The sequence below is a fragment of the Carcharhinus amblyrhynchos genome, chromosome 32 (assembly GCF_965287045.1).
Source record: "Carcharhinus amblyrhynchos chromosome 32, sCarAmb.v2.hapA, whole genome shotgun sequence".
NCBI lineage: Eukaryota > Metazoa > Chordata > Chondrichthyes > Carcharhiniformes > Carcharhinidae > Carcharhinus > Carcharhinus amblyrhynchos.
In genome coordinates, this window is record NC_137355.1 from 18999113 (window position 1) to 19026757 (window position 27645).

The window sequence follows — 27645 nt, forward strand, 5'->3', positions numbered from 1 at the left end:
CTCCCCACCCCCTTGTCCTTCTGCAAGTTGAAACACGTCGGTAATAAAACTTATCTCCTCTTAAGAATTTGGCAAAATTTGGCAGCAGTGCGAGGTAAGTACAACACTCGATAGCCTCGGCAGAGAGTGCACTGCAGGCTCCCCGGAAACAGGGAACAGAACCCGATCGGTTAAAAAATATATAAAGGATATGTCTATATCCATAGCATCTCGACAAAGATCTGTAGTTGATAGCTTCAGGGATTAGAGGGGAGAGCACACGGGCAGTGTCTCTGTTAAGAAGTGTTCCTTTCGTTGGGTTTCACGTATGTTTAGACTACCAACTAGTGACAGATCTGGGACCGAGAGTCTTATATCACAAGTTCAACTGGGCCCTGTGTCTTCTCTCTCCCTCGCATGTGCTGTCAATTATTTTTCTTCCCAGGAAAAAAAAGGGTTTGCATATGAAAAATTAGTGTGGTGGTTGAAATAAATCCTTTCCACTGTGCAGCAATGGCAGTTTGAGATTTACTGAGATATGTAAGCTTCTGTGTGTGTGTGTGTGTGTGTGTGTGTGTGTGTGTGTGTGTGGGGTGTGTGCGTGTGTGTGGGGTGTGTGCCTGTGTGTGGGGTGCATGTGTTAGTTTGTCTCGGTTCTGGGGAGGGTGGGGAAGGGGTTTGGGGCTGTGGTGGTGGGGGGGGCGGGGAGGGGAGGGAAGTTGGATGTGGGAAAATCAGCAGGCTGTTGACTGGGGCAGCGGCAGCACCTTCTCGTTCTTCCTGCCCCCGTTCATGTGGGTGTAGGGCTGCCGCTCATCAAAGCTGCCCCGCAGGACTACGCCTGGCCCATTTTCCACCTTGTGTCCTGAGTGTTTGTCAGTGTGCTGGAGGGCGGAGGAGGGGTCGAGGGGGATGCTCTCCATGTTGTCCGCCTCCATCTCAAACTCCTCGACATCCCGGACCTTGCAGTCCTCGCTGTAGAAGAAGGCCACCTCCTTGAACGAGGGCTCCAGGTCGCCCTTGATGCTCTGGATTATCTCCATGAACGCTGGCCGCATCTTGGGGTTGTATTGCCAACACATCCGCATCAACTCGTACCTGACACAGGGAGGGGAAAGAGACAGAGGAGTTAGGGAAGGAAGAGAGGGAAGGAACAGCCAAGTATAACAACCAAACAACAACTAAGGAACATAACTCGAGCTGATGGACAACAGCAAGCCTGACTGTCATAGAATTATAATGTGGAGATGCCGGCATTGGACTGGGGTGAACACAGTAAGAAGTCTCACAACACCAGGTTAAAGTCCAACATTTAGTTAGTAGCACAAGCCACTAGCTTTCGGAGCGCTGCTCCTTCATCAGGTGAGTGGGACTTCTGATCACAAGCAGGGCATATAAAGACACAAACTCAATTTACAAAATAATGGTTGGTGCAATACACATCTCTTTAGCCTGAGCTTAACCCTCTCTCCACTCACATTGTCTGTAACTTTAAGGCTTGATTACCTGTAAAGACTCGCATTCCAACCATTATTTTGTAAATTGAGTTTGTGTCTTTATATGCCCTGTTTGCGAACAGAACTCCCATTTACCAGACGAAGGAGCAGCGCTCCGAAAGCTAGTGGCTTTTGTTACCAAATAAACCTGTTGGACTTTAACCTGGTGTTGTGAGATTTCTTACTGTGTCATAGAATTACACAGTGCACAAGTCAGCCCATCGAGTCTGCACCAACCACAATCCTACCCAGACCCGATCTTCACAATCCCACGCATTTACCCCAGCTAGTCCCCCTGATACTAAGGGGCAATTTAGCACGGTGAATCCACCTAAACCAAACATCTTTTGGACTGTGGGAGGAAACCGGAGCACCCGGAGGAAACCCACGCAGACACGGGAAGAACGTGCAGACTCCACACAGCTAGTGACCCGAGCCGGGAATCGAACCCGGATCCCTGGAGCTGCGAGGCAGCAGTGCTAACCAGTGCGCTGCCCCAAATTATAAGGTGCTTTACTGATTCAAACCCAGATCCCCCAGAACATTAGCTGAGTTTCTGGATTAACAGTCCAGCGATAATGCAACGAGGCCTGGAAGGAGCACTGGGGGATTGGTGGGGGTGTAGGGGTAGGGAATAAGGGTGAGGGAGGAAAGGATATCTTACAGAAAGCTCCCACTGAAAGTACAAACTACGCTTTGCAGTACATAAAATCCACTGCTTGGCTCAGAGCTCGCTCACTGTCTCACCCTCAGCTGCTGATGTGAAACAAAATAGACAAAGCAGCTGTCTCTCTGTCACATGCCTAGCCCCTGGCTTAGGGCTCTGTGGCTTCAGCACAAAACCACAGAAACGCCAAATGTGACTGCCCGAGGGTCTGACATCAGGGCGAACCACAGCATGTGATAGCCACCCCCAGCCCTATCCTCCCCACACGACGTGAGGGACTCGCAGCCACAGACCATACTAGGAGCTGGTTAGCATCTTGTTATCAATGTCCGTGTATGGCGAGCAGGCAAGTAAATATATTTATAATGCTCCCAACTATGGGAAAACGGATTTAATTTCAACTCACTAGAGTCACCCGGGCAAACGCTAACAGCAGCTTGTCCTTTGCGATGGCACAGTGGTGAGCACTGCTGCCTCACAGCACGGTAAGAAGTCTCTCAACACCAGGTTAAAGTCCAACAGGTTTATCTGGTAGCACCAAGCTTTCGGAGCACTGCCCCTTCATCAGGTCACTAATGCCAGATGAAGGAGCGGCACTCCAAAAGCTTGTGCTACCAAATAAACCCGTTGGACTTCAACCTGGTGTTGAGAGACTTCTTACTATGCCCACCCCAGTCCAACACCGGCATCTCCACATCTTGGCCTCACAGTGCCAGGGACCCGGGTTCGATTCCCAGCCTCGGGTCACCGTCCTTCTGGAGTTTGCACATTCTCCTCATGTCTGCATGGGTGTCCTCTGGGTACTCCTGTTTCATAGGAGCCCTACAGTGCAGATGGAGGCCATTTGGCCCATCGAGTCTGCACTGACAACAATCCCATCCAGACCCTATTCCCATAACCCCACGTAGCTAGCTACTCCCCCTGACGTTAAAGGGCAATTCTTCATGGCCAATCCCCCTAACCCGCATTTGGAGTCCCATGGTCCGAAAGACGTTGACTCACTGGGTACGTGGATTTGCATGCAAGGCAACGGCGCAACTTAGAGTTAGGTGGGAGATTTGCAGTGGACCCCATTCCCCCTCCTCCACTGTAGGGATGTTTATTTTACTGCTTGTAATGCCCTCACAGTGGCACAGCGGTCAGCATCCTCACAGTGCCAGGGTCCTGGGTTCAATTCCCAGCTTGGGTCACTGTCTGTGTGGAGTTTGCACATTCTCCCTGTGACTGCATGGGTTTCCTCCGGGTGCTCCGGTTTCCTCCCACAGTCTGAAAGATGTGCTAGTTCGGATGCGCTGGCCGCGCTAAATTCTCCCTCGGTGTACCTGAACAGGCGCCAGAGTGTGGCAACCAGGGGATTTTCACAGTAACTTCATTGCCATGTTAATATAAGCCAACTTGTGACTAATAAACAAACTTGAAAAACATTTAAAATAAGGTGGACGCCATCGTAATGTAGGAATCGTGGCAGCCAATTTATGCACAGCAAGATCCCATAAACAGCAAGGTGGTACTTGTGACGCTAATAAATAAACATTAATATCGCCAGATGTGTGGGTTGGGTGGATTGGCCATGCTAAATTGTCCCTTAGCGTCAAGGGGATTAGCAGGGTAAATACATGGGGGTTACAGGGATAGGACCCGGGTGGGTTTGTGGTCGGTGCAGACTCAATGGACCGAATGGCCTCCTTCTGCACTTCCGTGGAGCAGGAACACAGTGTTGCCAATTTGGTGATGAATTTGGACAATTTGGTGTCGTGGTGAGATTACTAGACTTGTATCCAGAGACCCCAACTCCAGGAATGTGGGTTCAAATCTTCAACTGTCGGAAAAACCCACCTGGCTCCCCTTCAGGGAAGGAAATCTGCCGTCCTTACCCGGTCTGGCCTACACATGACTCCAGAACCACAGCAATGTGGTTGACTCTCAACTGCCCTCTGAAATGATCCATAGAACCCTGCAGTGCAGAAGGAGGCCGTTCGGCCCATCGAGTCTGCACCGACCACAATCCCACCCAGGCCCTACTCCCATAACCCCGTGTATTTACTCTAGCTGTCTCCCTGACACTAAGGGATAATTTAGTATGGCCAATCCACCTAACCTGCACATCTTTGGACTGTGGGAGGAAACCAGAGCACCTGGAGGAAACCCACGCAGACATGGGGACAATGTGCACTCTCCACACTGACAGTGACCCAAGCTGGGAATTAAACCCGGGTCCCTGAGGCAGCAGTGCTAACCCTCTGTGCCGCTCATATGGTGAGCCAAGGCCTTGTAGGGGGGCGGGGGGGACAAAGGGGGGGTGGAAGGGAGAGGAAACACCATTGCGGGGGGTAAATCCAATTCTGATAGCAGAAACGCGGGCAGTACGGAGTGCTCTCTGTCTCTGGGCTTCGCTGTGCTGGCTCGGTGCTGTGGACCATTCCCCACGGCCTGAAATCAATCTCAGCTCCACTTGAGGTTAATGTCAACAGGAACTCTCAGTAGGCTCATTAAGGGAAGGTATGTATGATTGCAAATCACATGTCAAGTGGACAGTTTACACCCAGCACAACACACGGCCCCTGTCATTTGAAACTCGCCCTCCCGTTGACCGGGAAGTGACTTTTAATCATAGAATCCCTACAGTGCAGGAGGAGGTTGTTTGGCCCATCCACCCTGGTCCTAACCCCATGCATTTACCCCCTGCTAATCTCCCCAACCTAAACAACTTGGGGCGCCAAGGTGTAACGTCTGAAAGACGTGCTGGTTAGGGTGCACTGACCGTGCTAAATTCTTCCTCAATGTACCTGAACAGGTGCCGGAGTGTGGCGACTAGAGGATTTTCACAGTAGCTTCATTGCAGTGTTAATGTAAACCAATACTTGTGACTAATAAATAAATAATCTTTACCAAAAAAAAAACAATTTAGCGCGGCCTATCCCTGTAACCTGCACATCTTTCAGACTACAGGAAGTAACCGGAGCACCCAGAGGAAACCCACGCAGATACGAGGAGAACGTGCAGACTCTGCACAGACAGTGACCCAAGCGCAGGAATCGAACCCGGGTCCCTGGCGCTGTGAGGCAGCAGTGCTAACCACTGGAGGTAGGGGAGGAGAGAGAGAGATGGGGGGAAGGGGAGGAGAGAGAGAGACGGGGGAGGGGGAGAGAGAGAGACATGGGGAGGGGGGTAGAGACAGAGAGAGAGAGAGAGAGACGGGGGGGGGGGAGAGAGAGAGGGAGACGGGGGGGAAGGGGTAGAGAGAGAGAGAGACGGGGAGGGGGAGAGAGAGACACGGAGGGGGGAAAAAGAGAGAGAGAGACGGGGGGGAGAGAGAGAGAGAGAGATGGGGGAGGGGGAGAGAGAGAGAGACGGGGGAGGGGGAGAGAGAGAGAGAGAGAGACGCGGGGGGGGGGAGAGAGAGATACGGGGGAAGGGGAGAGAGAGAGAGAGACATGGTGGGGGGGGAGAGAGAGAGAGAAACGGAAGGGGGAAGAAAGAGAGAGAGAGAGATGGGGGGAGGGGGGAGAGAGAGAGACACGGGGGGGGGGAGGGGGAGAGAGAGAGAGAGAGAGACAGGGGGAGGGGGGGAGAGAGAGAGAGAGACGGGGGGGGCAGAGGGGGAGAGAGATGGTGGGGAGGGAGACAGGAGTAGAGCGAGATGGGGGAGAGAAAGGGCGCGTGAGCAAAAGGAAAACCCAGCATAAAAGTGCATCTGTTTTATCACAATCTGGAACGAAATATTTGATGAATTGGCAATTTAACTTTAAAAGGCTGCAGATTAAGTGATTGTAAAGGCTGATTTATTCTGTACAGTCAGGAAGACAATTTGCTGCTTTGAGTCAGGCTGCCAAATTACCAAATTAAACTCCAATAATTTCCCCAAGACAACTGCATCTGGCAATGTGGAAACAATAGTAGTCATGATGTGGATGTGCTGGCGTTGGACTGGGGTAATCACAGTAAAAAGTCTGACAACACCAGGTTTTAGTCCAACCGATTTATTTGATAGTAAACGCACAAGCTTTCGGGTTAGTGCCTTCGTCAGGTGACGTTCACCTGACGGAAACCTAAAACCTGGTGTTGTCAGACTTTTTAATGTGGAAACGTACAGGAACGAGATTCTGCCATCCTGTATCAGCACCCACTCACTGGCTGGGGGGGCCCCCAGAGCGAGGAGGGGAGGGGGTACAATGGTTTCAGTAACTGCAGCGGGTGTTCCCTCAGTTTTGTGAGGACCCCGTTACCTGGAGCCCAGCGCACCGATCCTCACAACAGCCAGGTCCCCATAAAGCCCCAGCCTTCCCGAAGCCACCGCCCCCCGCCCGCACCCGAGTGGCCGTGTGTCACTTACAGGCTGTCTGGACACGACTCTGGTCTCTCCAGCAGGCCTCCCTCCATCACAAACCGCAGCACCTGCTCGTTGGACATGCCCTGGTACGGCTGCTCTGCCAAGGTGGCAATCTCCCAGAGAACCACTCCGAACGACCTGCAAACAAAGACACACGGTTCACTGCAGTCTCGCAAAGACTTGCTTCACACACTCCATCTCCCCCACACAGCAACAACCCCACCTCCGCTGGGCACAAACCTCAGGGGTGTTTGCCACCCTGAGCGTCACTGGATTTTTAATCACTCCATGAATGTTCCATCAGCCCCTTAGTCCCTCAGCGCTGCAGTTGCCTCAATAAAGGATCCTTGCAGAGTAGAGAGTGGGCCATTCAGCCCATCGGGTCTGCACTGACTCTCCAAAAGGGAATCCCACAAGGCCCTTCAGCCTATGCTTGTAGATTTGCCATGGCCAATCCATCTAACCTGAACATCTTCGGACACTAAGGGACAATTTGTCACGGCCAATCCACCTAACCTACACATCTTTGGACTGTGGGAAGAAACTGGAGCACCCGGAGGAAACCCACGCAGACACAGGGAAAACGTGCAAACTCCACACGGACAGTGACCCAAGTCGGGAATTGAACCCAAGTCCCTGGCGCTGTGAGGCAGCAATGCTAACCCACTGTGCCGCGCTATCAGTGGATGGTCACTCTGCTCAGTCGATTCACATCCTTAGCCTCGCTGTCCAGTCGATGGACTGGCATGGACAGGATGGGCCCAATGGCCTCCTTCTGTGCTGTCACGTTGCTATGGTGCATCAGGGCAGGCGAAAGCAGGGCAGGTCTAGTCTGGTCTGCAATGCAGCACGTAGCCAAGTAGCTACTATCTTGCACAGTCCGGTGTGAGCTGTGGGCTTTGGTGGAACAGTATCCCAGGAACGAGTCAGTGCCCACGGGAAATCGGAGGAGGATGGAGGGAGGGAGGGAGAGAGGGTGGAATATGAGCTACAGTTCTTTTATCCCCCCACCACAGAGGTTTTTAAGTTTGAAAAAAAAGTCTTTGTATGCAGACTGATCCAATCCCCACTGGGCAAAAAGGCAGCTGAGAGAGACAGGCAGGCTCACAAAGCAGATTTTAACAAGGTTATTTGAATCTCTTCAAACGTTTAAAAAGCTGCCAGCTTGAGCAATAAGAAAGGATAAATTATTCCTTCGCTCATAGCTTGCAGGAAGCCCCACTAATTAAGATGTCAGGATATCTAACACGTGATCGAATGCCGCAGTACACGGCTGTTACAGACAAAGGTCAGTCTCTGGGGAGCCGGTTTAAAGCCCCGGGTCCCCTCCCAGCCACAGAGTCACCGAACCACAGCCTGCCACGAGCAGACAAGCAGGAGGGCATCAAATTTTCAAGAATGGCGGTCGTTACCCAGCCTGGGCTGAGGCTACAGGAGCAGGCAAGGCCGGAGGAACGCTGGAGGACTCTGGGTCTGTACTCATTGGAGTTGAGAAGGATGGGGGGGAATCTTACTGAAACTTATAGGATACTGCGAGGCCCTGGATAGAGTGGACGTGGAGAAGATGTTTCCACCAGTAGGAAAAACTAGAACCACAGGGCACAACCTCAGGCTAAAGGGACGATCCTTTAAAACAGAGATGAGGAGGAATTTCTTCAGCCAGAGAGTGGGGAATCTGTGGAACTCTTTGCCGCAGAAGGCTGTGGAGGCCAGGTCATTGAGTGTCTTTAAGACAGAGATAGATAGGTTCTTGATTAATAAGGGGGTCAGGGGTTATGGGGAAAAGGCAGGAGAATGGGGGCATGTGAAAAACATCAGCCATGATTGAATGGCGGAGCAGACTCGATGGGCCGAGTGGCCTAATTCTGCTCCTACGTCTTTCAGTCTTACGATTCCATTCAGGCAGGGTTGGGAAACCTACAACCTACTCCTGTATGGTGGCGACTGATTCCTTACCTTGGAGGAGCTCGGTTTGCTCTCACTGGAGCGACGGAGGTTGAGTGGTGATCTGATAGAAGTCTACAAAATTGTGAGGGGCACGGACAGAGTGGATAGTCAGAAACTTTCTCCCAGGGTGGAAAAGTCAATTACTAAGGGGCACGGGTGCGAGGGGCAAGGTTTAAAGGAGATATATGAGGTGGGCTTTTTTTTTACCCAGAGGGTGATGGGTGCCTGGAACTCGCTGCCAGGGTAGGTAGTGGAAGCGGATATGATAGTGAGTTTTAAAGGGCGTCTTGACAGATACATGAATAGGATGGAAATAGAGGGATATGGTCCCCAGAAGGGTAGGGGGTTTTAGTTCAGTTGGGCAGCATGGTCAGTGCAGGGCTTGGAGGGGCCGAAGGGCCTGTTCCTGTGCTGGAATTTTCTTTGTGATTTGTGATTCCTGCAATAGGTCTGTTCAGAATGCATATTTCTGCTCCAAGGAATAGTTTGGGCATTTTTCAAAACCAGGCAGCAACAAGAGTCCTTGCTTTGTGGCAATGCAGCAAGTTCAGAGTTCGAAGGTCACGGGAAAATAAGGAGACCCGCGTACCAGACATCGGAGTGCGTGGTGAAGACACCATCCTTCAGCGATTCAGGAGACATCCAGCGCACAGGGAGCAGCCCCTTCCCTCCTTTCCGGTAATAATCCGTCTCGTAGATGTCCCGCGTCATCCCAAAATCTGCGGGAGAAGGGCAGACATTTGGTTAACGGGGTCACGGCTTTTCGCTGGAACAAACTTGAGCCCGGAAGAGTGAACGCTTCGAGAAGTTTAATTCTTTCAGAGAACGAATGGAGGTTCAGGAAAATATCAGCTGGTGATCACCGCGGCTCTCAAGCTGCCGGATCTGATCTGCTCAGTGTCACATTGAATTCCGAATATGTAGGAGGCCATTCAGCCCACCGAGTCTGCACTAATTCTCTGATATTGGTATTTTAACCCTCTCTCCCACCCTATCCCCGTAATCCCACACATTTCCCATGGCTAATCCATCTAATTTACACATCTTGGGACACTAAGGGGCAGTTTAGCACGGCCAATCCACCTAACTTGCACGTGAGAGGAAAGCGGAGCACCCGGAGGAAACCCACGCAGACACGGGGAGAACGTGCAGACTCCGCACAGACAGTGACCTGAGGCTTGAATTGAACCCGGGTCCCTGGCGCTGTGAGACAGTGGTGCTAACCCACTGTGCCACCCTTGTTGAGCGCTCAGATCCTGCCCGGATCAGCTGGTGGGAATACTCGCAGACACCTTCAACCTCTCTTTGCACCAATCGGAGGGTCCTTATCTGCTTCAAGACGAGGACCATCATCCCGCTTCCTAAAACCAAGCATGGTGTCTTAATGACTATCGTCCGGTGGCTCTGACATCCATCATTATGACGTGCTACCAAAAGTTAGTCACGGCACGAATCAATTCCAGCCTCCGGGACTACCTGGATCCACTACAGTTTGCCTATCGCCGCAACAGGTCCACAGCAGACACCATCTCCCTGGCCCTGCACTCAACCCTGGAACACCTAGACAACAAGGTCCCCTATATCAGACTCCTATTTACTGATTATAGCTCAGCCTTCAATACCATTATTCCTACAAAACTCATCGCCAAACTCCATGGCCAGGGCCTCGGCTCCTCCCTCTGCGACTGGATCCTGAACTTCCTAACTCACAGACCACAATCAGTAAGGATAGGAACAACAACACCTCCACGATCATCCTCAACACCAGTGCCCCACAAGGCTGTGTTCTCAGCCCCCTACTAACTCCTTATACACCTGTCACTGTGCGGCCAAATTCCCCTCCAATTCTATTTTCAAGTTTGCTGATGACACCACCACAGTGGGTCGGATCTCAAACAATGACGAAACTGAGTACAGGAATGAGATAGAGAGTCTGGTGAACTAGTGCGGCAACAATAATCTCTCCCTCAATGTCAACAAAATGGAGATAGTCATCGACTTCAGGAAGCGTAAAGGAGCACATGTCCCTGTCTACATCAATGGGGATGAAGTAGAAATGGTTGAGAGTTTCATGTTTTATCAACGACAACCTGTCCTGGTCCTCCCATGCTGACACTATAGTTAAGAAAGCCCACCAACACCTCTACTTTCTCAGAAGACTTAGGAAATTTGGCATATCAGCTACGACTCTCACCAACTTTTACAGACACACCATAGAAAGCATTCTTTCTGGTTGTATCACAGCTTGGTATGGGCTCCTGCTCTGCCCAAGACCACAAGGATCTACAAAACGGTTTTGAATGTAGCCCAATCCATCACGCAAACCAGCCTCCCATCCATTGATTCCGTCTACACTTCCCACTGCCTCAGAAAAGCAGCCAGCAGAACCACCTCACAAACCCCGGACATTCTCCCTTCCACCTTCTTCCGTCAGGAAAAAGATACAAAGATGAAGTCACGTACCAACTGACTCAAGAACAGTTTCTTCCCTGCTGCCATCAGACTTTTGAATGGACCTACCTCGCATTAAGTTGATCTTTCTCTGCACCCTAGCTATGACTGTAACACTACATTCTGCACCCTCTCCTCTATGAACGGTATGCTTTGTCTGTATAGTGCGCAAGAAACAATACTTTTTACCTTATGTTAATACGTGTGACAATAATAAATGAAATCAAAATCAGGCACAGATTGCCACCCAGTTAACTGCCCATTCCTCCTGTGCCTAGTGAGTGGTCAGTATCGGCTGCCTGTAACTGTGAGGTGGGTAAACAGTGAACTCTGATTCTGCCCTCACCCAATGTTCAACCAGGAGGGAAAGACGGGCACCGGAATTCTACCAGCCCACCTGCCAGGGAACCGGAGCAGGCGAGAGGCGGACAACGGAGTTGACCCCAGGTGGGATTTTCTGGTCTCGGGTCGAATGAAATCCCACCCAGGGTGTGACTCTTCTGAAAGAAAGCACCCTCCGACACCGCTGCACTCCCCCTCGAGCACGGATCTGAAAGGGTCGGCCCTCACTCTGTGCTCAGGTCTCTGGGTCGGGATTTGAACCCCCAGCTTTCTGAGTCTTGGGCTAAGGCACCACCATCTGAAGCACTGCTGACACCACCCAGTATTACTGTACAACACGCTCACACAAACTCCACTGTTTGGGTGGCACAGTGGTTAGCACTGCTGCCTCAGGGACCTGGGTTCAATTCCCAGCTTCGGTCACTGTGTGGAGTCTGCACATTCTCCCCGTGTCTGTGTGGGTTTCCTCCGGGTGCTCCGGTTTCCTCCCACAGTCCGAAAGACCGTGCTGGTTAGGGTGCATTGGCCGTGCTAAATTCTCCCTCAGTGCATCCGCATGTGGCGACTAGGGGATTTTCACAGTAACTTCATTGCAGTGTTAATGTAAGCCTACTTGTGACACTAATAAATAAACTTTAAAAAACTTTGCATCTTCTGCTCAAGGCTGATGTTGGCTTGAGGAAAGGTTAGATTATTCTAATTTCATAGAATCACAGAATCTCTCAGTGCAGAAGAGGCCCTTCAGCCCATCGAGTCTGCCCCGACCCATGAAAGGCCCTGACCTGCCCACCTAATCCCACTTGCCAGCAATTGATCCAGAGCCCTGAATGTTATGGTGTGCCAAGTGCTCATTCAGGTACTTTTGTAAAGGATGTGAGGCATCCCGCCTCCACCACCCTCCCAGGCAGCACGTTCCAGACCCTCACCACCCTCTGGGTAAAAAAAAGTTTTCTCAAATCTCCCTCAACCTCCCACCCCCTCACTTTTAACTTGTGTGCCCTCGCAATTGACCCTTCAACTTAGGGGAACAGCTGCTCCCGATCCACTCTGCCCCTCAATCAGGTCGCCCCCCCCCCCCCTCAGAATATCAACAGCTTATCCAACCTCTCTTCATAACTGAAACGTTCCATCCCAGGCAGCATCCTGGTGGATCTCCTCTGCATCCCCTCCAGCGCGTTCATGTCCTTCCTATGACGTGGCACAGTAAGAAGCCTCACAACACCAGCTTAAAGTCCAACATGTTTATTGGATAGCATGAGCTTTTCGAGCTATGCTTCATCAGCTGAGTCACTCACCTGATGAAGGAGCAGCGCTCTGAAAGCTCGTGCTACCCAATAAACCTGTTGGACTTTAACCTGGTGTTGTGAGGCTTCTTACTGTGCCCACCCCAGTCCAACGCCGGCATCTCCACATCATGGCTATAACATGGCGACCAAAATGCACTCAGTACTCCAGCTGTGGCCTCACCAAAGTTCCGTACAATTCCATCGTGACCCCTCTGCTATTCGGGGAAAACCTACCTCCAATTTTTACAGTATAGTCCTCTGCCACCATACAGTTGCGAGCTGCTAGATCACGGTGTACAAATTTATTTGCGTTGAGGTAAGACATGCCGTCTGCGATCTCGCCTGCCATCTGTGTCATCTTCTTCAACGTGGGTGGTCCCTTGCCTGGGTTGTTCTGTTGGGAGATCCACAACATAAAGCACTCAGGGTTAAATCTATCCTTCTCTTAAAAAGGCAAATTACTATGGATGCCGGAATCTGAAACCAGCCCAAACCTACCCAACCTCTCCTCATAACACAAATGTTCCGTCCCAGGCAGCATCCTGGCGAATCTCCTCTGCACCCCCAGAGGGTTAAAGCATCTGCTCCATCCCACCTCAGCCTCTTCGTTTTCGTTCTATTTTATTTAACTTTTGTTTTTACTGTTCTCCACCTTTTATTTCTTTATGGTCTTTCTTCACTTTTCTTCTCCCTGCCCCACCCCTCAACTCTTTCCCACCACTTCACCCCCCCTTCCCTGACCTTACCTCTTCTCCACCCCCGCTTCCCCTTTTCTACATTCTATCTCTATCCCACTACCCGCCCCCCCCCCGCAATCCCTCAACATCTTCATCTCCAGCTTCTTTGCGTTTGGCCATTCACACTCTTTTTTCTCTCTATGGACAGCTATTTGCAATCTTTTCCCCTGGATTCTGTGGCTATGACTCATCTCCCATTCCCTCCCCCTGTGGTATAAATATCTCCCACTTTCTCTGCCTTTTGGCTTTGACAAAGGGTCAGCTGGACTTGAAACGTCAGCTGTTTTCTCTCCTTACAGATGCTGCTGAGATTTTTCAGCATTTTCTCCCTTGCTATCCTTCTATTAAATCCAGAGTTAACCACCCCAGGTCCCCATGCATCTGGCTAGACCAGACCCTTCCTCCAACCAGATCTGCCGAATCTCAAAAATTTGTTCTGATGAATCCTTGGTTTTTTTCTCTCCCAACCTCCACTGGTCAGGGTCAGCTCGGCAGAGTCGATGTACGCTCGCTCTCAGCAGCACGCTTGCTCGCTCGAGGGCGAGCGGACAACCGAACCAACCAGGAGGAGACCGTCTGTCTCTGATCAGTCATCATCTCATTGAGCAGCAGGGCAGACTCGATGGGCCCAATGGCCTAATTCTGCTCATGTCCAATGGTTCCCCGAGTCTGCTCCGACATTCAATGAGACCACGCCTGATCGGAATGTGGGCTCACCATCCCCCCATTGCAGAGACACAATCTCCCTTCTCCCCAAGACATGGACACACAGCCAGCCTACTCTTCCCCCCCGCCCCAGGCACACACCCATGAACAGACACATACCAGGTCAGAAGACAGGAAAGCTCCCTATGCAGAATTGCGGAACCAATTTCACCACACGGACGGCAGCACCACAGGAGGTGCTCCCCTCCCCCCACCAACCACCTCCCAGGGGCAACAACTGCTGGTTTTGGCGTCACAAAAACACCAGTAAACAAGAAATATCTGGCACAGGAACAAACATTTCACCAAAGAAAATAAACACCATTAAATCTGGATTTGTCTCAGTGGGGGCTTCTTGAACCAGATTCAAGCTCTCAGCTTCCAGACGCGAGGCCAATCTTTATGTTCACAAACGCTTTGGCACAATTCTGCTTTTAACCTCCCCCCCACCCCACCCCGGTAAAGCAATGGAGGAACGCTTGCCGCTAACTCCCGAGCGATCTGCCACAGTGCTGGAAACAGCGCTCACCTCCGAGTCTGGCCGCAGTGACCTCAGGTAGCTCTTCAAGTCCCCGCGAGTCATCAGTTCCATGATGACCAAGGTCGGCTGTCCCTGGGATACTACCCCAAGCAGACGTACCTACAGTACCGAGAGAACCAGCCAACAATCAATAAACTGTGCAGCATTTTCCAGCTGTGTTTAACTGGCACACACATCTAAATCATTCTCATTATTATTTCTCTTATTCTGCCTCATCACATCTCCACACATCTCCTATACAGTAGGTTATTTCAGGGTCTTTTGGGACCAGAGTCTTTTAGGGATTGAACAACTCAAGTTGTTAAACAACTGGGTGGAGAGATGGCAGATAGAGTTTAATCTGGACAAAGGTAATGCATTTTGGAAGGGCTAATACAGATGGGAGATATACAATAAATGGCAGAACCCATTTCGAGTATTGATAGGCAGAGGGATCTGGGCGTACAGATACGCAGGTCACTGAAAGTGGCAATGCAGGTGGAGAAGGCGGCACACAGCTTGCCTTCGTCAGCTGGGGTATTGAGTTTAAAAATTGGCAAGTCATGTTGCAGCTTTACAGAACTTAGGCTGCACTTGGAATATAGTGTTCAATTCTGGTCGGCACGCTACCAGGAAGATGTGGAGGCTTTGGAGAGGGTACAGAAAAGATTTACCAGGAGGTTGCCTGGTATGGAGGGCATTAGCTATGAGGAGAGGTTGGAGAAACTTGGTTTGTTCTCACTGGAACAATGGAGGTTAAGGGGAGACCTGATAGAAGTCTACAGGATTATGACAGGCATGGACAGAGTGGATAGTCAGAAGCTTTTCCCCAGGGTGGAAGAGTCAATTACTGAGGGACATAGGTTTAAGGTGCGAGGGGCAAGGTTTAAAGGAGATGTATGAAGCAAGTTATTTTACACAGGGGGTGGTGGGTGCCTGGAACTCGCTGCCGGGGGAGGTAGTGGAAGCAGATGCGATAGTGAGTTTTAAGAGGCGTGTTGACAAATACATGAATAGGATGGGAATAGAGGGATATGGTCCCCCAAAAGAGGGTAGGGGGTTTTATTTCAGTCGGGCAGCATGGTCGGTGCAGGCTTGGAGGGCCGAAGGGCCTGTTCCTGCGCTGTAATTTTCTTTGTTCTTGTTCTTCGTACTTTATAGGTTCGAAGAAATATGTAGGCCATTCGGCCCTTCAAGTACTCTCTGCTAGTCAATCATGGTCGATCTGAGAGTGACCTTCACTCCACTTTCTTACCCGTCCCTCGTAACCCTTGACCCACTTGCCAGTCACCAATCTGTCCAATCTCGTGTTGAACACCTGTATGATTTGCTGCATTTATGCAAAAAACTTCATTTTCAGACATTGCTGCCTACGAGATTACATTGAAATGCTAAGCTTAAAGCAGCCTGAACCTGACCACATTTTAAAACTCAGCTGGGTTCGCTGGAAAATTGGCTGCATTTTTTTGAAAGTACAATGCAAGCAAAAACAGGCACTTTTCTAAGCCAAACAAAACTTCTCGTAAACAACATCTGCGAGGCCTCGAGATAAGGATGGATATATTGTGGAACTGTGCATTTAGCTGGCAGTCTGTTTTCGAGAGCTGCTCAGGCTGTTTGGAGCTTGGATCAGAAAGTTAAAAGTTTATTTATTAATGACACAAGTAGGCTTACATTAACTCTGCAATGAAGCTACCATGAAAATCCCCTAGTTGCCACATTCCGGCGCCTGTTCGGGTACACTGAGGGAGAATTTAGCACGGCCAATGCACCCTAACCAGCATGTCTTTCAGACTGTGGGAGGAAACAGGAGCACCCGGAGGAAACCCACACCCACACGGGGAGAATGTGCAAACTCCACACAGACAGCGACCCAACTGGGAATTGAATCCAGCTCTCTGGAACTGTGAGGCAGCAGTACTAACTCACTGCGCCACCGTGCCATCCATAGTACAGGACTTTTGAGAAAAAGCCAGTCTCTCTTTCTCGCTCCAGTTCTTCACTTTTCTGTTTGCTTTGTAATGATTTAATTTTAAGTTCTATTCGATAAAAGGAATTCCTTGTTCCAGTGCCACCTTCGTCTATTCAGAGGAATGAATACACCCTACAGTTGAATACATGACCCAAGATCAGTGATCCAGCCTCCACTACTCCCTGGAAACTGTCAGAAGAAATTCCTCCTCATCTCCATCTTTAATGAGAGACCCCCTCATTCTGAAACTGTCTCACCTCGCTTTAGATACCCCCATAAGGGGTTACCATCCTCTCATCACCCACTCTGTCAAACCCCGAGGATCTTACATTTCAGTGTTATTCAGATCAAAATCCTTTCTCCTGACGTAATCCGAGTTTGAAGTCCTCTGCCTCCAAAGTTAATTACCTAGAATCAGGCAGGGGTTTTTTAATTTCATGGGTGTCACTGGCTGGCCAGCATCTATTGCCCATCCCTAGTTGCTCTTAGAGGGCAGTTGAGAGTCAACTACATTGCTGTGGCTCTGGAGTTACATGTAGGCCAGGCCGGGTAAGGAATGTAACACTACATTCTACACTCTCTCCTTACCTTCTCTACGAACGGTATGCTTTGTCTGTATAGTGTGGAAGAAACACTACTTTTCATTGTTTGCTAATACATGTGACAATAATAAATCAAATCAAATCAAGACAGCAGATTTCGTTCCTTAAAGGGGACCAGATGGGTTTTTCCAACAATGGTTTCACGGTCATCCAGATTTTTTTTATTGAATTCACATTCCACCATCTGCCGTGGCAGGATTCGAACTCAGGTCCCCAGAACATTAGCTGAGTTTCTGGATTGATAATCTAGCGACAATACCACTAGGCCATCCCCTTACCTAGCCTTTAATATGATTACATGCCAGGGAAATTGGAAGGTGGTGGTGAACTGTTGCCTTCAACGACAAATGTCTCACTTGGCTATTTCAGAGGGCAGTTGAGAGTCAACCACATTGCTGTGGCTCTGGAGTCACATGTAGGCCAGACCGGGTAAGGACAGCAGATTTCCTTCCCTAAAGGGACATTGGTGACCCAGATAGGTTTTTCCGACAATGGTTTCATGGTCACCAGTAGGTTCGTAATTCCAGATGTTTTTTATTGAATTCAAATTCCACCATCTGCCGTGGCGGGATTCGAACCCCAGGTCCCCAGAACATTAGCTGAGTTCCTGGATTAATAGTCGAGCAATAATATCACTGGGCCGTCGTCTCCTCAAAGCGCTACACTAGCTCCCTGGAAATCAGGATCTCCCACATTACACGTACCACGTGATGGCAGTTGAACTCCTTCATCACCGACGCCTCGTTGAGGAATTCGATGCGCTCACGCATCGTGGCCGACTCATTGACAGTCTTGATGGCCACTCTGGTCTCCGGATCCCCCTTCACCACACCCTTGGCCACCCCCTCGTATACCATCCCGAAGGAGCCCTGGCCCAGCTCCCGGCTCATGGTGATCTTCTCACGTGGGACCTCCCACTCATCCGGGACGTACACTGGAACGAATAACACCGCAATGAAAACAAGGATAAGACAAAGCTCCGGGTGGTTGGGGAGAGGGTGGGGGCAATGGGAATTGGGATAAGCAACATAATCATGGCACTAATTAATCTTAGAGTCTCATAATGCAGAGAGGGACCTCTTTGTCCACTGCGACCATACCAAATTTATAAAAGCACGAATCCATTTAATCCACTACCCTGCTTTCTTCTCATTGCCCTGCACACTTTTAAAGTTAAAGTTTATTTATTAATATCACAAATAAGGCTTACATTAACACTGCAATGAAGACACTCTGAAAATTCCCTAGCTGCCACACTCCGGCGTCTGTTCGGGTACACTGAGGGAGAATTTAGCCTGGTCAATGCACCCTTAACCAGCACGTCTTTCACACTTTAGGAGGAAACTGGAAGAAACCCACGCAGACATGGGGAGAATGTGCAGACTCCACAAAGACAGAGACCCAAGCCAGGAATCAAACCTGGGTCCCTGGTGCTGTGATGCTGAAGTGCTAACCAGTGTGCACTGCATGTACTCTGCGAATGGTATGCTTTGCCTGTATAGCACGCAAGAAACAATACTTTTCACTGTATCCCAACACGTGTGACAACAATAAATCAAATCACTTTAATGTGTTACCATGCTGCCTATCGGATCACAGGATAGAGGGGATGTGAGATCAAAACGCAGGGACAGACTCAGGGGCTAACATACGGAAGCAATATGTGCAGATGCTGGAAACCTGATGTAAAAACTGGATAATGCTCAGACAGAACTGTGCAGAGAGGAACACTACTGGTGCGGGTTAACAACCTTCCATCAGATGTCCCCTCGTCGCACTGTGTCCCTCTCTCACACTCCTACCTCCCCCCCCGGATATGGCAGGCAGAGAGAATCTGGATCGATACTTACTGTCAGCAGCGCTGAAGTACTCGGGATTCACAGACGCATACAGCACTCCGTTTGGAAGTCTGTCACTGTTTCTGTACGAGACAGAGAGAGAGGCATTAGTAAAGATAAAACCTCAGCCAAGAGCACAACCTCTCAAAGTTCCAGCCTGAAAGATTACAGTCAGAGGTTTATAGCATGGAAACAGGCCCTTCGGCCCAACTTATCCCTTTTTTAAAACCATTAAGCTAGTCACAGTTGCCCGCATTTGGCCCATATCCCTGTATACCCATCTTATCCATCTAACTGTCTAACTGTTTTTTAAAAGTCAAAATTGTACCCATCTCTACTACTACCTCCGGCAGCTCGTTCCAGACACTCACCACCCTCTGTGTGAAAAATTTGTCCCTGGGGACCCTTTTGTGTCTCTCCCCTCTCACCTTAAACCTGTGCCCTCTGGTTTTAGACTCCCCGACCTTTGGGAAAAGATATGGACTATCTAGCTGATCTGTGCCCTGATTATTTTATAGACCTCTATAAGATCATCCCTCAGCCTCCTACACTCCAGAGAAAAATGTTCCAGTTTATCCAGCCTTGTCTGAGTTTTCCCACTTCATGGCCCTATCCCCATCACCCCACATATTTACTCTGACGCTAAGGGGTAATTTATCATGGCCAATCCACTTAACCTGCACATCTTTGGACTGTGGGAGGAAACTAGAAAACCCAGAGGAAACCCACGCAGACATGGGGACAAGTTCAACACAGAACACACTACCTTTTCCCAAAGGTAAGGGAGTCTAAAACTAGAGGGCACAGGTTTAAGGTGAGAGGGGAGAGATACAAAATGGTCCAGAGGGGCAATTTGTTCACACAGAGGGTGGTGTCTGGAACAAGCTGCCACAAGTAGTAGTAGAGGTGGATACAATTTTGTCCTTTAAAAAGCAGTTAGATAGTTACATCGGTAAGATGGGTATAGAGGGATTTGGGCCAAATGCGGGCAATTGGGAGTAGCGTAGGGGTTTTAAAAAAAAAGGGCGGCATGGACAAGTTGGGCCGAAGGGCCTGTTAACATGCTGCATACCTCTATGATTCAGACAGTGACCCAAACTGGGAATCGAACCCGGGTCCCTGGCACTGAGAGGTAGCAGAGCTAACCCACTGTGCCACCGTGTAGGGTAGCAAGGTAGGGAGGCGGGAGGGTGGCAACGGGGAGGGAATGAAGCAGCAGCAGACACGTGGTACGACTGCAACACTGACCGATTTAGAACAGAGTCAAATAACAATTAACCATCTGTAAGAAGTCTCACAACAGCAGGTTAAAGTCCAACAGGTTTATTTGGAATCACGAGCTTTCCGAGCGCCGTTCCTTCATCAGGTGAGTGGAGCAGTGCTCCGAAAGCTCGTGATTCCATAATAAACCTCCTGGACTTTAACCTGGTGTTGTGAGACTTCTCACTGTGTTTACCCCAGTCCAACACCGGCATCTCCACAGCATGAGGTAAGTTAATAAAATGAGCCTTACCTCTTCTTATTGAAGAAGTATAGTGTCAACACCAGACTAACCAACACCAACATCACTGCAATGGGCAACGCAATGACCAGCTGCATGAGATTATCAGGTCCAGGGGCTGTGGAGACAAATTCAAGGCAAAATATCAAGGTTTGTGTCATGACCTCATAATTCTTTTCTTCTCTCCAACAGCAGGATGGAGATGGTCTTTGATACTCAGCTATGGACCGGCCATGTTTCAACCTTCAATACACAGATCCTGTTCCCGCAACTGAATTCCAGACCTCATCCCGACATCTTCCACTCCAGCTCACTCATTCCCGGGATCTGGAACCCGCGGAATCTCCTCCCTCTATCCTCGACATTCCTATCCTCCCACAATCCAAGGGCTTCCATCACCCTCCATTTCAATTTCGGCCATTTGCCTCACTCGCCCTAATCGTGGGGGCTTCCCGCCTTCCACCAGATCTCCTAGAATGTTCTAGGAACAGCACCTGCCCCACAAAGTGGCACCCAAAGGTGTTCATCAATGTATTGGCCCAGCTGTGACACGATGGCAACCAAAACCTGGTTTGAGAGATAATTTGATTATAGGAATTAAATGGAGCCCGAGACAATAGATGCTTAATGCGCTGATGCAAAATGTTCAAGTCCCTCAGATCATTCACTGTCGAATTTTAATTTCACTTCCTGTGACCACAGTGCGTAACCGAGGGGGGAAAGCCTCTTAATGGCTTCCTGTACATTAATTTTATAAACGCAGCTTAACATTCCTGGAGACAGGATTAGTGTCACAGCCCCACTGAATGGTCAGTGGCTCTGCGTTGGTTCGGTGGCACAGCGGTTAGTGCTGCTGCCTCACACAGTGCTCGCAACCCCGGTTCAATTCCCGTCTGTGTGGAGACTGCACATTCTCCCCATGTCTGCGTGGGTTTCCTCCAGGTGCTACCTTTTCCTCTCACACTCCAAAGATGTGCAGGTTGGGTGGATTGGCCACGCTGGGTTGCCTCTTAGTGTCAGGGGGATTAGCAGGGTAAACACATAGGGTTGTGGGCATAGGCCCTGGGTGGGATTGTAGTCAGTGCAGGCTCGATGGGCTGAATGGCCCCCTCCTGCACTGATTTCTGGGTATGAGGATCATGTTCTCTGCTCCCACACACCGTTTACCTCTGTAGTAACTTGTCCGTAATGCTCTGTGGAATATACCATGTGATTTGGCTGTCACTTTCCAGCCCCCCCTCACCCCAAATGTACAGCACACTCAAGTACCAACACATTGTACTGTTACATTCCACCCCCCCACCGCAGTTACAAGCTTAAAATGTATTTATTAGTGTCACAAGTAGGTTTACATTAACACTGCGATGAAGTTGCTGTGAAAATCCCCTAGTTGCCACACTCCAGCACCTGTTTGGGTACACTGAGGGAGAATTTGGAACAACCAGCGCACCCTAACCAGCAGTCTTTTGGACTGTGGGAGGAAACCGGAGCACCCAGAGGAAACCCACACAGACACGAGGAGAATGCGCAGACTGCACACAGACAGTGACCCGAGCCAGGAATCAAACCCGGGCCCCTGGCACCATGAGGCAAACTAAAGAGGCAAAACAAACTACATTCCAGTAGAGAGTTTCTAATAATGCCAGGCGACTGGCGACCATCATCCAAGGAAATGGGTGCAGGTAGCGATCAGGGTGGGGGGGTGCCTAGTTGACTCCCTACTGCCCCATGCCAGGAGGTTAGATGTAGCATCAACCGCAGCCCTGTGTGGGCCCATCCATTTTGCACAGCCTGGGTTTCAGACCTGCGGCCCTCCAGACTGTGTTTAATCCACAGCACCTTTATAAAGGGGCTAACCAACAGCAAAACAACCCTGGGAGTCCAGAGAGAAATTGCTGCAATTGCCAGAGTGATTATTAAACACACAGCTCGCTACGATGGAGAACATCAGCGGGGAAACCGCAGTGCCCTGGCCTCTCACACACACTACCTACAGAAAGCTCCACATTCACCTCCTATCAAGGAAAGGTCATTCTGCCCATTGAGCTCATTCTGTCACTCCATTTGGGTTGATCTGCCTTTAACGCTGTGTTTACCCACCCAGCTTGTATCAGCTTTAATACCCATGCCCGGAAAACTATCAGAAGTCTGGACCACCACAACCCCCCTTTCTTTCTCGCTGCCCCCCCTTCCTCTCACACCTCACCCCCCTTCTTAACCCTTTCCCCTTCTTCCTACATGCCCCTCACCCTCCCTTTCTCAACCCCCCCTCCCTACCCCCTCCTTCCTGACCCTTTCCCCCCATCCATTTCCCTACCCCGCTTTCCGCAGGCCCCTCTCCACCCCCTCCTCAACCCCCCTCCCCAACTCCCTTCCTGGCCCTTTCCCCCTCCGTCTTCCCCGCCTCCTCTTCCCGCATGCCTCTCACCCCCCTCCCCACCCCGTCTTCCCGCATGCCCCTCACCCCGTCTTCCCGCATGCCCCTCACCCCCCTCCCCACCCCGTCTTCCCGCATGCCCCTCACCCCCCTCCCCACCCCGTCTTCCCGCATGCCCCTCACCCCCTTCCTCACCCCGTCTTCCCGCATGCCCCTCACCCCCTTCCTCACCCCGTCTTCCCGCATGCCCCTCACCCCCTTCCTCAACCCCCCTCCCCACCCAGTCTTCCCAAATACCTTTGAACCCCCTTCCTCAACCCCCCTCCCTGACCCTTTCCCTACTCCCTCTTCCCGCATGCCCCTCACCCCTCTTACCCACCCCTCCCCCCACATGCCCCCTCACTCCGCCCCCTCCCTTCCCCCCACGGCAGCAGCAACGGAACTTCAGAAAGCAATTTGCTCCAACTGAAGTGTTGTGTGTGACTGGATCAAGGTGGGGAGCTGCGACTGGAATGGGATCTCTTTTATGGTGGAAAGTTTTAAGTTTCTTTATTAACGTCACAGGTCAGCCTCCTGCCTGTCACTTACGTTTTGCCTTTATGTAGAACATCACTGGATCAGTCCATGAGCCATTGCCAGACAGCGAGGTGGCTCGGACCTCAGCGGTGTAATTCCCAGGGCTCAGTCTGTCCAGTTTACAGCCGCCATTGCACAGCTTATACTGCTGCCTGGAAACACATTCTTGCAGCACCTGAAATAGTCCAAAGATAGATAAAATCAGAGACAAAACCCAGTGATAGGATCTGATTCAATTTATTACTGTCACATGTATTAACATACAGTGAAAAGTATACTATGCCTTGCACGCTATACAGACAAAGCATGATAGATCATAGAAACCCTACAGCGCAGGAGGGGGCCATTCAGCCCATCGAGTCTGCACCGACCATAATCCCACCCAGGCCCTATCCCTGTATCCCTACATATTTACCCACTAATCCACGCATCTCAGGATACTAAGGGCAATTTTAGCATGGCCAATTAACCTAACCCACACATCTTTGGACTGTGGGAGGAAACCAGAGTACCTGGAGGAAACCCACGCTGACACGAGGAGAATGTGCAGACTCCGCACAGACAGTGACCCAAGCCGGGAATCGAACCCGGGTCCCTGGAACTGTGAAGCAGCAGAGCTAACCACTGTGCTACCGTGCTGCCCTGTTCTCCAAAGCTTTCTTTGTTCATTCCGTACATAGAGAAGGAGAGGGTGCAGAATATAGTGTTACAGCTGGGGTGTAGAGGAAGATCAACTTAATGTGAGGTAGGTCCATTCAAAAGTCTGATGGCAGCAGGGAAGAAGCTGTTCTTGAGTCGGTTGGTACGTGACCTCAGACTTTTGTATCTTTTTCCGAAGAAAGAAGGTGGAAGAGAGAATGTCCGGGGTCCTTAATCATATTGGCTGCTTTTCCGAGGCAGCAGGAAGTGTAGACAGAGTCAATGGACGGGAGGCTGGTTTGACCGATGGACTGGGCGCAGTATCTAGCTACAGCCAACTCGGGACTGAAACACAAAGTTAATCAGATGACAAGCCAGTTATACAGGAAGCTCGCACTGTCCGCCACTGGGAAATCTCAAGGGGAACCATCAACATCTCATCATTACTGGAGGTTGTCCTCTCATCACTCACAGTCAGCGATTGTGGTGGAAGGATCAATCCAGACTAGTCTTTAAGTTCAAGTTGGTTTATTGCATGGTGGTGCAGTGGTTAGCACTGCTGCCTCACAACACCAGGGATACGGGTTCGATTCCGGCCTTGGGTCGCTGTCTGTATGGAGTCTGCATGTTCTCCCTGTGTCTGCGTGGGTTTCCTCCAGGTGCTCTGGTTTCCTTCCACCATCCAGAGATGTGCAGGTTGGGTGGATTGGCCGTGCTAAATTGACCCTAGAAGTAGAGGGACTAGCAGGGTAAATATGTGGGGTTATAGGGATAGGGCCTGGGTGGGATTGTGGTCAGTGCAGGCTCGATGGGTCGAATGCCTCCTATGCACTGTGGGGATTCTATGATGAATTCCCTTAACAAGGTAGATAAACTGTGATTAGTAATAAAATACATTGACACCTTTGGCCTCCAGATTCTTGCCTGGAACTTGGAATTCTCAACCCCGAGCAGTGGAGGCCGGATTGTTGAATATATTCACAGCCGGGTTAGACAGATATTTGACTGTCGAGGGGTTATAAGGGTTGCAATCACAGAGAGGTGGTAACTCTCACAACATTTACCAAGTATTTAGATGAGCATTTGAAACGCCGTAGCACACAAGGTTCCGAGCCAAGCGCTGGAAAGTGGGATTATGATAAGAGATAGGTTTGGAATAGACAGGTCCTTGATTGCACAGATACGATGGGCTGAAGGACCCCTTTCCTTGCTGTAAAACTCACTGACTCTATCAGCTATGTCTACACTTCCCACTGCCTCAGAAAAGCAGCCAGCATAATCAAGGACTCCACGCACCCTGGATATTCTCTCTCCCACCTTCTTCCTTCGGGAAAAAGATACAAAAGTCTGAGGTCACGTACCGACCGACTCAAGAACAGCTTCTTCCCTGCTGCTGTCAGACTTTTGACTGGACCTACCTCGCATTAAATTGATCTTTCTCTACACCCTAGCAATGAGTGTTAACACTACGTTCTGCACTCTCTCCTTTCCTTCTCTACGAATGGTGTGCTTTGTCTGTATAGCACGCAAGAAACAATACTTTTCACTGTATGTTAATACATGTGACAATAATAAACTAAATCAAATCATAAAATGGTCTTCCTGAATGGCAGAGGGAATTCTGCTCCTGTGTTTATGTTCGTTCCTGGGAGCGGACCAAGGAATTTTATTTCAGCCCTTTGTGGACACGGGTCTTTTGGTTCATTTTGTCCGAGCCAGTTTGGTTTTTGAGCTAGACCCTGTGTGTGCGTGCTCGCTCCGACACTGGTCCTGTTTTTGAGCTAGACCCTGTGTGTGTGTACGCGCTCGCTCCGACACTGGTTCTGTTTTTGAGCTAGACCCTGTGTGCGTGTACGCGCTCGCTCCGACACTGGTCCTGTTTTTGAGCTAAACCCTGTGCGTGCGTGCACGCTCGCTCCGACACCGGTCCTGTTCTCCGACCCACCCGCTTACCTCACTGTCCCCTCGGCTGTACTTCACTTCGTACATCAGGATCAGGCCATTTGGACTGGGGGGCTCCGGCCACCTGAGGTAAATGCTGTTATCATCATCGCCGGGTTCCCACATGACAAGGCCAGGTATATTGTCAGCTTTCTCTGTGAGCGAGAGAAGGGGGAATAGAGGAAGGGAAGGAAAACAGAGAGGGAGGGGGGCGGAGGAGAGAGAAATAATTTAATTTTATCCTGTTTTTGATATAGTAAGCCTATTACAGAGCTCCACACTGGAAATTTTAAACCTTAAACTCTTAAAAAGCCCAACAGTGCAGGAGGCCATTCGGCCCATCAAGTCTGCACCCTACCACAATCCCACCCAGGCCCTATCCCCATAACTCCATGCATTTACCCTGCTAATTCCCTGCAATTTAACAGAGCCAATCCATCTAACCAGCACATCTTTGGAGTGTGGGAGGAAACCGGAGAACCTGGAGGAAACCCACAGAGACACGGGGCATGCCAGTCCTCTCCCAATTAGATCGGCAGCTCCCACATCACCCTGAATCCAGATCCTTTGTTCTTTCACTCCCAATTCCCCTTTTCAAAGCCTCTGAGACTGGGAACTGCGGAAATCCCGCACCTCGCTCGATCCTCACCCAGCCCCAGCTCAGTGAAACATCTCCCCCACCGACTCTGCCACCCTTGGCCAAACCAAACTGAATGAGAACCTGCCCACGCTCACCTGCTGGCATGGTTCTGGCAAAGACGAAGGCGGAAACACTGCAGCCGAGCTTAAGGGCTTCGTGGTTACAGGCGTGAATGTCCACGCGGTACGTAGTGAAGTGCCGGAGGTTGGAGATGACCGTCCTGTCCTTGTACCACACTTTGCTCTCGAAGAAGGTGTAGTCCTGCTTCCTCTCCGGATTTGAATTATTCCTGTGCTGGTCCGGTGCGGCTGTGTTGTTCGCCGGGAGAGTGGAGTTCGCGATCCCGAACGTGTCTCTCCGCTTACGAGATGGCCTGGAGGAACAACCATGCAGCCATGTTAGAATGTAACCGGTGACTACTTTGTATTGGATATAATGTGACCAACGGTAACAAACTGTACATAAGAACCAGGAGCAGGAGTCGGCCATTCAGCCCCTCGAGCCTGCCCCGCCATTCTATAAAATCACGGCTGATCTTTTTATGGACTCAGCTCCACTTACCCGCCCGCTCACCATAACCCTTAATTCCTTTACTGTTCAATCTATCTTTGCCTTAAAAATATTCAGTGAGGTAGCCTCAACTGCTTCACTGGGCAGGGAATTCCACAGATTCACAACCCTTTGTGTGAAGAAGTTTCTCCTCCACTCAGTCCTAAATCTGCTCCCCCTATTTTGGGGCCATGCCCCCCAGTTCTAGTTTCACCCACCAGAAAAAACAACCTCCCTGCTTCTATCTTATCTATTTCCCTTCATAATCTTATATATTTCTATAAGATCTCCCCCCATTCTTCTCAATCCCAATGAGTATAGCCCCAGTCTACTCAGTCTCACCTCATAAGCCAACCCCCTCAACTCCTGAATCAACCTAGTGAATCTCCTCTGCACCCCCTCCAGTGCCAGTATATCCTTTCTCAAGTAAAGGTCAGCTGACCCAGTAAACCATGATACTAATTACAGAATGATGTAATTGTCAGCTGACACATTATAAATAAGAACCTGTTTGGAATTGAGTTGACCTTGGAAATGACCCAGGGCGAGG

At 50.2% G+C, this 27645-nt stretch overlaps 1 protein-coding gene across 1 annotated transcript in view; it reads right to left on the reverse strand.

Moving 5' to 3' along the window:
- Positions 1 to 594: 594 nt before the first annotated feature.
- Positions 595 to 27645, reverse strand: part of igf1ra (insulin-like growth factor 1a receptor) — a 185485-nt gene continuing 158434 nt past the window's right edge. The window contains exons 11-21 of the mRNA XM_080216101.1: positions 26642 to 26919; positions 25919 to 26061; positions 23339 to 23501; positions 20386 to 20491; positions 18885 to 18955; positions 17739 to 17968; positions 14470 to 14580; positions 12733 to 12892; positions 9009 to 9138; positions 6476 to 6610; positions 595 to 1077 (exon numbers count right to left, since the gene is read on the reverse strand). Coding sequence (XP_080072227.1) covers positions 714 to 1077; positions 6476 to 6610; positions 9009 to 9138; positions 12733 to 12892; positions 14470 to 14580; positions 17739 to 17968; positions 18885 to 18955; positions 20386 to 20491; positions 23339 to 23501; positions 25919 to 26061; positions 26642 to 26919 — 1891 coding nt within the window. The 3' untranslated portion in view covers positions 595 to 713. The remainder of the gene's footprint in view (positions 1078 to 6475; positions 6611 to 9008; positions 9139 to 12732; positions 12893 to 14469; positions 14581 to 17738; positions 17969 to 18884; positions 18956 to 20385; positions 20492 to 23338; positions 23502 to 25918; positions 26062 to 26641; positions 26920 to 27645) is intronic.